This window comes from Protomyctophum bolini (assembly GCF_963924005.1).
Source record: "Protomyctophum bolini genome assembly, chromosome: 7".
Taxonomy (NCBI): domain Eukaryota; kingdom Metazoa; phylum Chordata; class Actinopteri; order Myctophiformes; family Myctophidae; genus Protomyctophum; species Protomyctophum bolini.
Window position 1 is genome coordinate 44,160,955 of NC_137868.1, and position 14,082 is coordinate 44,175,036.

Sequence of the window (14,082 nt, forward strand, 5' to 3'; positions counted from 1 at the left end):
CATATTGTTCTTATTGTATTGTCTTCTTTCTTGGTCCCGCCTTATCGCTGCTTGCAGCTATATTTGCTATTATTATTGATAATATATACAGAATATTGTACAGAAAAATCTGGTAATCTACCAGCTCATATAAGCATACAGCACTGAAAAAACGAAACAAAAACAAAAACAACACAACAACAGATTTACAGACCAAGACAAACAAGTCAGAGCTTTTTGTACTCGCCGGAAGTCCACGCCACGGACCAGCATCATCACCTTCCGGTGTCAGAGGGTGTCCGTGCAGCGGAGAGCGGAGCAGAAAGCGGGCATTAGTGAACATCTTACGAAACCTAGCCGCGTTTACCTTCCTGGCGCAAAGCAAAACCGATCGGAAAGCAAACAAATCAACCACACCAAAGGGCTAGCGAGTGGACGCCCCGGGTTCGGATCTATTTGGCTGCTTCGGGGGGAACCCCACTTGGAGCTTTGGGTCGCTGAAGCTAAGCTAAGCTAACGGGCTGACCGTCTCGCGCACAACAAGCGGAGGAGGAGGAGGAGGCCCCAGCGTTCATTCTCCTGGACTTTGCTACATGCTAACAGGCTAACACGTTGTTTTGTAACCTCCCCGTGTTTGTGTGTGTGTCTGTCCCGTTAACTAAAAAGCCCCCCACCACCCGTTTTTTAAACGGTTTCGTTGCCCAACCCGACGGGTAAGAAGAAGAAGTTGACGCCAAACGGTTTAGCATCGTTGTGTTGTTTGGGATACCACCCTGTAGCATAGCTTAGCGAGCTAGCCTAGCCCCGCCGTACACACACACACAGCGCTAACAGTCGCAGCAAGCAGACAGCAGCCCGTGCGATCATCATCCGCCACAAGACAGAGCAGAGATGTCGGATTTCGACGAGTTTGAGAGGCAGCTGTCGGAGAACAAGCAAGGTAACGTTGAAAGCCTACGGGGTAGATCATGCTAACATAACGGTGTTGTGTGTGTTCATTCGTGCTGCATACACTGTGCTGCACCTGGAGGGACAGGGTGGATGCGTCTATTTGCTGGGACGCTGTGGGGGGTTTAATAATGCATCCCTCCCCGAGTCCCACGATGGTTTATTTCGTTAAACTGTTATGTTGTTGACTTGTTCGTCAGCTAAATGATAAATGATAAACGTTTAAGGGCCAGATGCTGCTTTTCATTGATCATCCCGTTATTGTAAACTCCACACACTTTGTTTAGGAATAGGTAGACTTGATACTTGAGTTACAATGCATTAACTTAACTCTTTGAGAGTGTGCATGTATGTAACCAAATGGGTCCATTAGGTTATGTTTTTTTGTGTTTACAATATTGGGACTAATACAATAATAATACAAAATAATAATATATATAAATGTATTTATTTGTAAACTCAAGAGGACGTTAACTCCGTAGCTAACTTGCTAGCAAGGGTTAGTGTTTGGGCTAAGGCTTCCTTACTCATTTTACCAGCCCGCCCTGCCAAGCCAGGGCCAGGTGGCTGCTGCCTGCCCTGGATAGATGGATGCATTGTGTCCAATATATGTTTGCAACTGTTGCTGCCAGTTGTGAGCGTTTATTCTTCACATTTTATGCCCGTGGCGGCAACACGGTGGCAGCATTTTGACACCTTTACCCGGGGTCTGTCTGGCACATCTTAAGCGTACAATTGATGACAATTCATTCATAATAAATGATCCAATTAAGCATACCATTTTGAGTATGAAGTTACACTTTGGGTTTGTGGATTTCATGATATGAGTTTATAATAGTATACAGTGAGTGCATTGCCTGCCCTGTAGCAATAGTGAGTTGGCCAATTCGGGCAAAATGTCAACATTTCTTACACTAATTCAGAATCAGACCGTACACTTAAATCACATTTGACCATGATTGTATTAAAACAAATTAACAGCTGTTTCTGGTGTTGAATTTGTGAATTGTAAATTGCCTGCTTTATTTTTTTACTCGGGTACAGCAGCCAATGATGTGGTCAGGGTTTTACAGTAATGGTTATTCTAATATTCATAGTTTGAACATTGCATATAGCCTAGCAGGAGAGCTATGCCTAATGTATGCATGGCCGGCCAGTATCCTACTATAACTATAACTTAGTTGACACTACGGTCTCAGAGGCACCTGCCCATAGGTCATGTTCTACTTGCCCAAAACGTCTATACTACTCTACTTGACCGAAAAGTAAATTGCGAAAAGTAATTTTATCGTTCTCATTTAAACTTTTTGTTGTTGTTTACTTTTTACTAATTCTGGGGCTGTGTGATATGGATATACCTCAATATGCATGCCAAATATCTCAATGGCTAATTAGCTATACAATATGACTTATTTTAAACCTGCCGTTAACACTTGCGCGTCGGGCAACCTGAAAGCAAACTCCACCTGCCCGAACGTTTTATTTATTTATTATTATTTGGAAATGTTTGAGAACTACTGTTTTAGGAAAGTGGTGGTCTTTTTTGTTGTTGTTGTTGTTGTTGTGTCCATTTCATTAATTTACCTGTCTTTCTTCTCGCCTAATTTACTTTAGCTGTCTGTCTTCTCACTGCAGCGGAGCGGGACAAGGAGAACCACCACCGCCGCCGCTCCCCGTCCCGAAGCCGCAGCAGAGAGAGGAAGAGGAGGAGCCGTGACCGGGGGGAACGGCGCAGCAGGGACCGGCGCGGGGACAGCAAAGAGCGCAGACCGAGGCGCAGGTGGGTACCATACCGGGGTCAGGGGTCGGCTGCCATGTCACGAAATGTCCCCCCTTGTCCAATCCCTATTGTTGCCCACGTGTCCCGTAAAAATACCCTCCCAGCGTACTTGTGATTCTGGAGAATACGTGGCCCACGGATATATACGTCTATCTAGGTTTTCAGAACGCATTTCAATTGGTTGTCATTTGGCCAAGGAGACAGAGGTGTGTTTTTGTGCTCTGAAGCAAGCAGGCCGGGCGGTCAGCACAGCACATAGTTATTTTTTCCCATTAACACGCCCACATCACACCATTACGCTCAGCCTGCCCTTGCTGTCAAAACCAATCACTTTAGACATTACTCGCAGGTGCAGCATCAACTTAAATGTGAGCAAGCATGCACAAGATCACTGTCATTGATCTCTTAGTCTTTAGCACAGATGATTGAAGAGATACAAATCTCAGCTGGTAACTTGATATCGCTTGCTTGATAATGGTCCTAGTAGGTAGACCTTTCTCCAGGTACACTGGTGGTGAACTTAAAGGAGAAATCTGTGTGTGTTTGTGAAACTGTGTCGTCACAGTCACCTTTCCCATTGTTCATTGTCGGCAGCCTCTCCAGAGCCACGCGGGGTTGCCCCCTGGCCTGGAAAAGTTCTGAGGTTCCTTTGAAACAGTGTCATGATTTATGTTTTATTACATTGTCGATTAAAAGATGACAGTTTCTAATCCTGGTGTGCGAGGCATCTCAAGCTACTGTTGAGAGAAGTACCATATAGTCGTTTTTTTAAACAAAGTGTGCAAGTGCCAATTGATTCAAGATCTTTGTCTTTAAATTTCAAGGCCAAGGCTCACAATGCCATTTGTTTTTCACTTCATTTTGATCAAATCTATTTTTGTGGCACCCTTGATGAAGAAGTGGGAGCTTCGCATGAGACGGCTAATGGCACCAATTTACTGGAAGTCATGCATAATGCCTCAGTGACTCAACCTGTTGGTGATAAAATAACTGGGACACTCTGGCTTTGACCCTGTCTCAGGACCAGTGGCCCCTGAATGTCAGTGATACCCCCCCCCTTCCCTGTATATGTATGTACTGTGCTCTGTTTTTCTTTTCTTTTTTAGGTTTTCTTTGTGGCTTTCGCCTTTATTTTATATTTTTTATGGAGGGACAGACAGTAGGCTGACAGGAAAATGGGGAGAGTGATGGGGGGGGGGGTCAAGGCAGATGACCCTTAGAGCCTGGTTCTGTTCAAGGTTTCTTCTTCGCATGAAAGTTTGGTTGTTCCTTGACACTGTCGCACACTTGAGTTTCTCTCAACTTGTCGTAATTTGACACTATAATAAAATCGAATTAAAAACTAACCGTCTATTAAGCATAGATTGTGTAGAAATTACATCATAATATAGAACTTGACCCTACACGTACGACAAATAGCGAACATTTGTGAGCTTGTGAATTGGCTATTGGCTACACAAATTTAAGACCTGTTACTGAGCGTCATGTTTGACTTGAAATGTCTGTGAACCCCTTCCAATGTCATTTCAGCTCACCACGCAACCCAACCCAAGACATTGCTGTAAGGTAATTATGCAGCAAATCATGCACTGAGCTGATTCTTTTTTTTCTTCTCTTTGTTGCAAATACAACTTAATTTGTTCTTCCAGTGACCTGCCTGTCATTCATTAAGTTACTATTCACGGCTCGCACTTCTTTAGGAAAGGGTTTCTATGTGTGGTCACTTTGGTGCTTGCTTTGTCCAAAAACCTTTAAAATGGATTTGAATCTGAATATCTGTAAAATGTCATAGTATATCTATTAAAACATGGCGCGCCATTGTGCTTTTACTGTATAGCTGATGAAGCTACATAATGGGTATTATTTATTTAAAGGGATATTTGACTTTCAAACGTGTTCCAGACAGTGTTTAAGTCTCAGTATTTGGAGATTTCATATTCTTTTTATCTGACACGCCCCCTTCTATAAACCCATTGTGACTTCAAACTCCATTGTAACCATGTTGGATTAATTGAAGAATACCTTGGTTCTGGAGACTGATATTGGCCTTCTAATGTGTGAGGGGGGGGGGGGGGGGGGCATGCTTTTTTCCGATTACTATTTTCATTGATTCATTACTTTCGAAAACAAAATATTTTATATTTAATGTTGTCCATACAGTGAGGTTTAGGGCCAAGCCGAACCAGTTGAAAACCACTGTCTTACAGCTTAACGAACACTTTGTCAGCTGTTCCCTATGAAAGTATAAATGAATCAGTCTTTCTGCTTAGTTTGTCCTAAACATCAGTACAGTAGCATTATACAGTTATTATATATATATTTTTAAAACCATACCAGTTCAATTTCCTCCCCTCTATTTCTCAAGTGCGCCGCTAGGTACAATTTTAAACAATTTTCAGCCATGGGATAATGCTGTATTTATCCCGGGTGGTTAGATCGTTAGATCGTCATTTTGAAAGTAGCTCGCAGGTAAAAAAAAAAGTGTGGGCACCCACCGACCTAAACTGTCCTGTCCTTCCAGTCGTTCGCCACACCGCGAGAAGAAGAAGAACAAGGTGAAGAAGTACTGGGACGTCCCTCCGCCCGGATTTGAACACATCACCCCCATGCAGTACAAAGCCATGCAAGGTATTGTGACGGCCAGAGTCACAAGTGACTCTTAATTGAATAATGAACAGGCCATCACCAGGTAACGATGATTGACACCTGGCGCAATCTCCCTACTCAGGATGTAGTTGCCACAGGTGTGTCACTCTGGGTGTGAGAAAACACGATGCAGAGGCTCAAAGATGGATTGGTTTCTGTTCTGTGAGACCAGATATCACTGTATTGCAAATATTAACCATTTCGACCTTCCCTTCCCTATTTTGCCCATGTCATAATAGATGTATGGGGAAAAAAGATTATATGGCTTAGCGGTTAAGTGCACTTTGTTGTAAAATATTAGAACAATTTATGCGATACATTACAGCACACATCCCTGCATCGCCTTTTAAAATAGTAGCCATGAAATCACATTGAATAAAAGCAACTTTCAGAATGGTTGTTACATAATGCCGCCGTGTGTACTTTCGAACCACTGAACATGTACCCGACGGTGTTTCCTGGAGCCATTCTGTTGTTAAAAACCCATTAACCCATTCTGAACGGGAACCCATTTTGGTGTTAGTATCATGTTATGCTTTAGCTATTGAAAAATAGCAGATCTACAAGCTCATAGCGCGCCACCGAGTGGCGCGCTACGAGCTTGTAGGTCTGCTATTTTTTTTAAATTGAAGAGCGACTTGACATTTTTAGAATCTGATCTCAGGTCAGAATGGGTTCATCAGACCAGTGTGTGTCCAGTGGAAACCTTGTATGAATCTGATCTCGGGTCAGAATGGGTTAACCACCACATGCATACTTTGCACGGACGTGCTAGCACTACTGAAGGAGAGATGAGCACAAATGAGGACAAACTACTAAAACATAGTGAAGATTGAACGGCTCTATTTACATAAACCTGTTCCAACGTCTTTGCTTTTGACCGTTTTTTTGTTTTGTTTTGAAAAGCTTCCCTGGGCTGGCAAACGCAGATTAAATATATGCTGCCCTTCAAAATGAAACAATGTACCCGGTAGCTAAAACATTGTATTTTGGTTTTATATTTGTTCGATTCAAATAATGCAGTTCTAAAATAATTATCGGCTGATATGAACGATATATTCTGCATCCTTGAATGAATGAAAGACAAAAGTTTTGATTGAATGCTTTACTAACAGTTTTCAAAGTCAGTTACACAATAACGATGCTAAAAAGGCAAAGACAAAAAGCACAGGGGGCTTGTTTACAAATTCTAGGGGTGTCCAACGATATAAAAAGTGCACGGTAATTTAACACGTAACGTAGTGGCTGATAATTCCCCCATCTGGACAGGAAAGGTGCTCTTATATGGCCGTTTTTGAAGGTCTTACCTGACTCGGATCGCTGACCGACCTGTCTTTTTTTCGTTGCCCCTTCTCTTTCCAGCTGCGGGCCAGATTCCAGCCACGGCCCTCCTTCCAACCATGACCCCAGACGGCCTGGCCGTCACCCCCACCCCAGTGCCCGTGGTGGGCAGCCAGATGACCAGACAGGCCCGTCGCCTCTACGTGGGCAACATCCCCTTTGGCATCACAGAGGTGAGGGCTTCACACGCAGCCCCTCAAAGGCTCACATTCCATTCTATTGGAGTCAATTGTATGGAAATGCATCTTTTCTCTCTCTTTTTTGGTTGTTGTTGCTTTTGGTGTCTCATCCATGTACTGTCTTTTTTACTGTTGTATTTCAACCCATGATCATAAATCCTAATAGTTTTCTGAAAAACCCATGTTTCTATGTCAGTGGTGCTCAACCTTTTTCATGTCAAGGACCCCCAGAATGATCTCTATTGGGCCATGGACCCCCAATGTACCCCCCCAGAAGCAAATCTTTTAGTATTTTTTTGTTCGCTCTGAAATATATATTCCAAGATTTGCACCGCATTTTCACGACTTTTCAAAAAATAGCAGATCTACAAGCTCGTAGCGCGCCACTCGGTGGCGCGCTACGAGCTTGTAGATCTGCTATTTTTTTTTTCAACCGCTAAAGCATAACATAACATAATGCTTAAAAAAAACACCCAACAGGTTTTTATTTACCCGGTTCTATTTCCTAACACACTGTTACCTTCCCTGTCCTGACCTGCAGGAGTCCATGATGGACTTCTTCAACGCTCAGATGCGCCTGGGCGGTCTCACCCAGGCCCCCGGGAACCCCGTCCTCGCCGTGCAGATCAACCAGGACAAGAACTTCGCCTTCCTCGAGGTCAGACTAGTCTCGATTTTCTAGCATGTCGTCTACATTCAATGTCTGTGGGGCTGTCGCTATTACAAACATTTAAGTAGAAGATTAAAAAGACTAAAAAGTTTAGTGTTGGGCATGGTTTTACTGGGGTTAAGTTTAGGTATATAGGGTTGGGTTTAGACATAGTTTAACTGAGGTTAAGGTTAGGTATAGGGGTTTATAGGTTTAACCGTTTAAGCATAATTTACTTCGGTTACTTTAGGAATACCAGTTCCAACCGGCTATACGCCCCGGTGGCGAGTTGGTAAAGGGGGTGAGTTGTTTGGTGTTAAATGAACAGAAATTAAATCCTTTATTTTTTTTGGTGCGTTCCCGCCACAGTTCCGCTCGGTGGACGAGACGACCCAGGCCATGGCGTTTGACGGCATCATCTTCCAGGGACAGAGTCTCAAGATCCGCCGTCCCCACGACTACCAGCCCCTCCCGGGCATGAGCGAGAACCCCAGTGTCTACGTGCCCGGTACGCATACAGCGCTCCTCTCTCTCTCTATGCCAAAGAACTGTATGCTGTACAGCTGTAGGGACTCAGAGGAGACTCCATTTTCTCTGTTGAATTAACCCATTCTGACCTGAGATCAGATTCTAAAAAAATGTCTGTTTGAAAATGACAAGTTTTCTGAAAACGCTATGTTTCTATCTCAGTCCTATTTTTCAATAGCTAAATCATAACAATGTTTAAAACACCAAAAAAGGGTTCCCGCCCAGAGTGTTGTTATCGTGAAATCCTTGTCACGTTGTGAATCATTTTGGAAATACTTAAAATGGTATTGGTTTGGTTCACGTTTAGTGCTTCTAATTCTCCCTCCCGTAATGCCCAACTGTGCCTGCAGGGGGCCAGACTCGGTAGCGCCAACTTGGGTTGTTCATTCATTAGTGTATTAATGCTCTTGTTGTTGTTCTACATTTTTCTTTTAGTGTCCCGATATTATCATATCATATATTCTTTAACGGTAGGCGATGTGCCCACATGGGGAGCGTACCTAGGTTCCCCAGGTTCTATGTTCCCCACCATGCAAAAAAAGGTTCTTTGTTCCCCACTTAGAATAAACCTAAACCAGAAACCTAACCTAGTCATTTCAGTAATTCTAGTAAGACTAAAAGTATTTTAGCAACGTGGTCTTACTTTTAGTAGCAAAATTCTGATTTAAGCTCAGTCTTTGAACAATCCATTGAACTTCAGGCCTGCCTGGGCTACTTAAACTTATCTAATTAACACTGGCATAAAATACACTAAAACATAATTCCTCAGACTCTTCAACAAAGATGGCAAAAACAAACAGTATTTGTTCTGTACTTATACATACAATTGTATAGTACAAAACACTGAAGTCCTTAAACCAGAAACCTATAACGCTAACCCTAAACCCTAAGGTAAGTGGTGAACATAGAACCTGGCGAACATAATGGCGCCTGACACTGCTCTTAAAAACTCTTGAAATCATAATTTGATGTACATACACGTTCCCACGTGAGTCAGTTCACGGACTCAACAGGTCTGTACTTGTCTGTTTCCCCCCCCCCTCTTAGGCGTGGTGTCCACGGTGGTGCCTGACTCGGCACACAAGCTCTTCATCGGTGGTCTGCCCAACTACCTGAACGACGACCAGGTCAGTGCTTCTCCCAGTGCTGCTAAACCCAGCAGCACACAGGCTCTACTTAACCCATTCTGACCTGAGATCAGATTCTAAAAAATGTCTTCTACATCCTGACGGTTTTCTGAAAAAGCTATGTTTCTATCAAGCAGTCGTTCTTCGACTTTTCAAAAATAGCAGACCTACAAGCTCGTAGCGCGCCACTTGGTGGCACGCTATGAGCTTGTAGATCTGCTATTTTTCAATAACTAATACTGCTTTAAACACCAAAAGGGGTTCCCGTTCAGACGTGGTTAAAATGGGTCACAGCTTGTGTCTCACAACAACACAACATGCCGACTGACCCTCTTCCTTCCCAGTCTGAAACCATTAGGCATTGCCCCTAATATTAGCAACTGCTGTTCCAACCCATTTCGTCCCGAGGCCTATTATGCGAAATGCCAAGATTTCTTGATGTGTACAAGCTCGCAGCATGGCACAAAGTGGCGCTGCTGTGAGCTCGTATCCATAATGGCCGACGCGTGACCCTCTCTCTTATTTGCGTCTCTCAGGTGAAGGAGCTGCTGACGTCCTTTGGGCCTCTCAAGGCGTTCAACCTGGTGAAGGACAGCGCCACCGGCCTCTCTAAAGGTTACGCCTTCTGCGAATACGTCGACGTCAACCTCAACGACCAGGTGAGCACATGGAATTGTGTTTCAGGTGGTCGGACAACTTGTTACACTTATTCAAGCCTTGCTTGTTTGAACTACTTTATGCAAGAAAAAAAAAAGTATTGACACTAATAAAGTGAACCTGTGTGAATTTTGGCATTTACAATAAAATGTCAAACTAAACAACCACACTTTGCTTGAGCTGATAAACGGTCTGACCGATGCTAGAGGAATACATGCATTTGCTAGGGAGTTGACTTTTAGAAGTGTATGCCACAACACAAAGTGTTATCTGTTGAGGATTGAACGTCGGTACCAAGCGCTTGCAAAAGTAACCTTGATGGAATGTTTTTTTTCTCCCTCCATTTTATTTCAGGCCATTGCAGGGCTTAACGGCATGCAGCTGGGAGACAAGAAACTCCTAGTGCAGCGAGCCAGCGTGGGATCCAAGGACGCCACTCTGGTAAGACTCCACTTTGACCTACTAATGACATGTCCACAATGTAGGACGCCACTCTGGTTAGACTCCACTTTGACCTACTAATGACATGTCCACAATGTAGGACGCCACTCTGACCTACTAATGACATGTCCACAATGTAGGACGCCACTCTGGTTAGACTCCACTTTGACCTACTAATGACATGTCCACAATGTAGGACGCCACTCTGACCTACTAATGACATGTCCACAATGTAGGACGCCACTCTGGTTAGACTCCACTTTGACCTACTAATGTCATGTCCACAATGTAGGACGCCACTCTGACCTACTAATGACATGTCCACAATGTAGGACGCCACTCTGGTTAGACTCCACTTTGACCTACTAATGACATGTCCACAATGTAGGACGCCACTCTGACCTACTAATGACATGTCCACAATGTAGGACGCCACTCTGGTTAGACTCCACTTTGACCTACTAATGACATGTCCACAATGTAGGACGCCACTCTGGTTAGACTCCACTCTGACCTACTAATGACATGTCCACAATGTAGGACGCCACTCTGGTTAGACTCCACTCTGACCTACTAATGACATGTCCACAATGTAGGACGCCACTCTGGTTAGACTCCACTCTGACCTACTAATGACATGTCCACAATGTAGGACGCCACTCTGGTTAGACTCCACTCTGACCTACTAATGACATGTCCACAATGTAGGACGCCACTCTGGTTAGACTCCACTCTGACCTACTAATGACATGTCCACAATGTAGGACGCCACTCTGGTTAGACTCCACTCTGACCTACTAATGACATGTCCACAATGTAGGACGCCACTCTGGTTAGACTCCACTCTGACCTACTAATGACATGTCCACAATGTAGGACGCCACTCTGGTTAGACTCCACTCTGACCTACTAATGACATGTCCACAATGTAGGACGCCACTCTGGTTAGACTCCACTCTGACCTACTAATGACATGTCCACAATGTAGGACGCCACTCTGGTTAGACTCCACTCTGACCTACTAATGACATGTCCACAATGTAGGACGCCACTCTGGTTAGACTCCACTCTGACCTACTAATGACATGTCCACAATGTAGGACGCCACTCTGGTTAGACTCCACTCTGACCTACTAATGACATGTCCACAATGTAGGACGCCACTCTGGTTAGACTCCACTCTGACCTACTAATGACATGTCCACAATGTAGGACGCCACTCTGGTTAGACTCCACTCTGACCTACTAATGACATGTCCACAATGTAGGACGCCACTCTGGTTAGACTCCACTCTGACCTACTAATGACATGTCCACAATGTAGGACGCCACTCTGGTTAGACTCCACTTTGACCTACTAAAACAAATGCTGCTGCATGAGAAACAAACTTACTGTGACTGTCAAATGCTCCAAGTGGGTGTCAAATGTGTCTTCAGTGTTTGGGTGATTAACTGAAATGGATTATTATTTTGAGACTTATTTTGAGTCCTGCTTAGTACAAAGTAAAAAACACTTTTGTAAAACTTTTGATAATAAAATACTTTTTTTGTCCAGCTCATGAATGTAGTCTGTGATAGTGTGATTAGTGAGTAACAAGTAAGAAGAAAACAAAAACAATCTTAATCTTAACCCAGCCTGGTGCATGAATGCCCCATCACTATTGTGTCGGGTGGGTCCATCGTATAGATCTACGATGAACCCACCCGACACAATAGTGGTGGTCCCCAGGCTGCTCCTATAGTCAGAATGGTGGTCCCTGGGTCAAAACCAGTTGAAAAAAACCCCTGGTTTAATTTAAAACACAAACTGAAAACGTTGAAATTTATATACTGTATATTTTATGTAGGAAATGGGATTTTTTTACTCGAGGAGTTGTGACGCAAAAAAATGGTCCGTGACCCACAAATGTTTGTGAAACAGTGGCGTAAACCCCTCCTCTCTCTCTGTGTGTCTCTCTCTCTCTCTCTCTCTCTCTCTCTCTCTCTCTCTCTCTCTCTCTCTCTCTCTGTGTCTCTCTCTCTCCAGACGAGCATCAACCAGACCCCGGTGACGCTGCAGGTGCCCGGCCTGATGAACAGCTCGGTCAACCAGATGGGCGGCCTGCCCACCGAGGTGCTCTGTCTGATGAACATGGTCGCCCCGGAGGAGCTGCTGGACGACGAGGAGTACGAGGAGATCGTGGAGGACGTCCGCGACGAGTGCTCCAAGTACGGCCAGGTGAAGAGCATCGAGATCCCCCGGCCCGTGGACGGCCTGGAGGTCCCTGGGACCGGAAAGGTACGGGATGAGCCCCCCTCTCTCTCTCTCTGTGTGTGTGTGTGTCAGTGTTGTTTTCGTCCACTAAAACTAAGACGGAACATGTTCGTCGACTGCCTGTTTTCTCTGACAAAAACAAATGGAAACTAAATGAAAACTAAGCTACGGTGACTAAAACTAAGACTAAATATACTGACAATTTCGTCGACAAATAAAAACTAGACTAAAATGTTAGGAAGGGACTAGTGGACAAGAGATCCAGTATAAATCATTTTACACTTGGTTGCATGCAAGTGTAAAAACACTCATTACGACGGCATCAAGACCCGCCAAAATACATCCTAGTCTAAATCAACTGTGGATTTAGTCGACTAAAATCTTATGACATTTAGTCGACTAAAACTAGACTAACACTAAGACATTTCAGGTGACTAAAATGTGACTAAAACTAAATGAAGTTTCACTCCAAAGACTATGACTAAACTAAAATAGAAATTTGCTGCCAAAAACAACACTGATGGGATGAGCCCCTCTCTCTGTGTGTGTGTGTGTGTGTGTGTGTGTGTGTGTGTCTCTCTCTATACATATCTAAAATAGAAAGACGTTTGAGTACTTTAACTGTGTGAAATCGATATCATTTTAGCACCGGTGAGATACAATTTGTGTTTTGCAGTTCCTTGTTAGAAATCAACCAACCTTTATTTACTCGCATGCGATTTAAAAAAAAAAGAGCAATACAACAAGACCACACGGGACTAAATAAACCGTTCTATCCTTGTATCTTTACAAGCCGTTTGACATACATTTCGGACGCATTGTTTGCAGTTTTTCCTCAGGAACTTCAATCACCTTGTTCTATATTTAACCGTTTTTTTTAAATGTTTTTTTTTTGCCTCAAGACTGGATACGTTTGCATCCATTTTGTGCGTTCTTTGACCCTTTCTCTCCTCTCTCTCTCTCTCTCTCACAGATCTTCGTGGAGTTCATGTCGGTGTTTGACTCCCAGAAGGCCATGCAGGGCCTGACGGGAAGGAAGTTCGCCAACAGGGTGGTGGTGACCAAGTACTGCGACCCCGACGCCTACCACCGCCGAGACTTCTGGTAGAGGAGGAGCGCCCCCTACTGGAGGAGAGGAGGGGTGGGACGGGGGGGGGGAGGGAGGGAGGGAGGGGAGGTATGTTGGCCACCCAATTTCAGATCCAACCCTTCTCTGTGCTTATATAGGTCATACGTTCAGCTCAACGTTTCATGTATTCCTTGGGGAAGTAGTTTAAAACAGTTCGCAGAGTGACTTTTTGGTTATGATCATTTTTATCACTTGAGGCCTACATGAAATGTCCAGCGGGCTATGGTTAGGATAACGGTAGAGTTGGAATTGGGGGGGGGGGGGTCTAGGAGATGGGGATCCGTGAGGGTTTGTATTCTGTCATTTAAAAAAGTAAAACGTTTGAAAAAAAATTAAACATCTGAGGGGTCGGGTGCTTTTCGAGAAATGTTGCGTAGTGAGCGGTCATCGGGGAGGGGGTGGGGTAAATGATTTTTATACTTTG

At 44.1% G+C, this 14,082-nt stretch overlaps 1 protein-coding gene across 2 annotated transcripts; it reads left to right on the forward strand.

Moving 5' to 3' along the window:
* Positions 1–274: 274 nt before the first annotated feature.
* Positions 275–13,662, forward strand: LOC308318251 (splicing factor U2AF 65 kDa subunit-like). 2 transcript variants are annotated; one of them, XM_080767727.1, is made up of 12 exons: positions 275–919; positions 2,542–2,707; positions 4,238–4,273; positions 5,229–5,335; positions 6,716–6,867; positions 7,415–7,531; positions 7,892–8,030; positions 9,098–9,177; positions 9,714–9,836; positions 10,189–10,275; positions 12,302–12,553; positions 13,503–13,662. In XM_080767727.1, exons 1-12 carry the CDS (start codon positions 871–873, stop codon positions 13,635–13,637), a joined length of 1,443 nt encoding a protein of 480 aa, XP_080623853.1. In that variant the 5' UTR covers positions 275–870; the 3' UTR covers positions 13,638–13,662. The 2 variants fall into 2 exon arrangements, with proteins under 2 accessions (XP_080623853.1, XP_080623854.1); XM_080767728.1 differs by having other exon boundaries at positions 2,563–2,707.
* Positions 13,663–14,082: the final 420 nt, after the last annotated feature.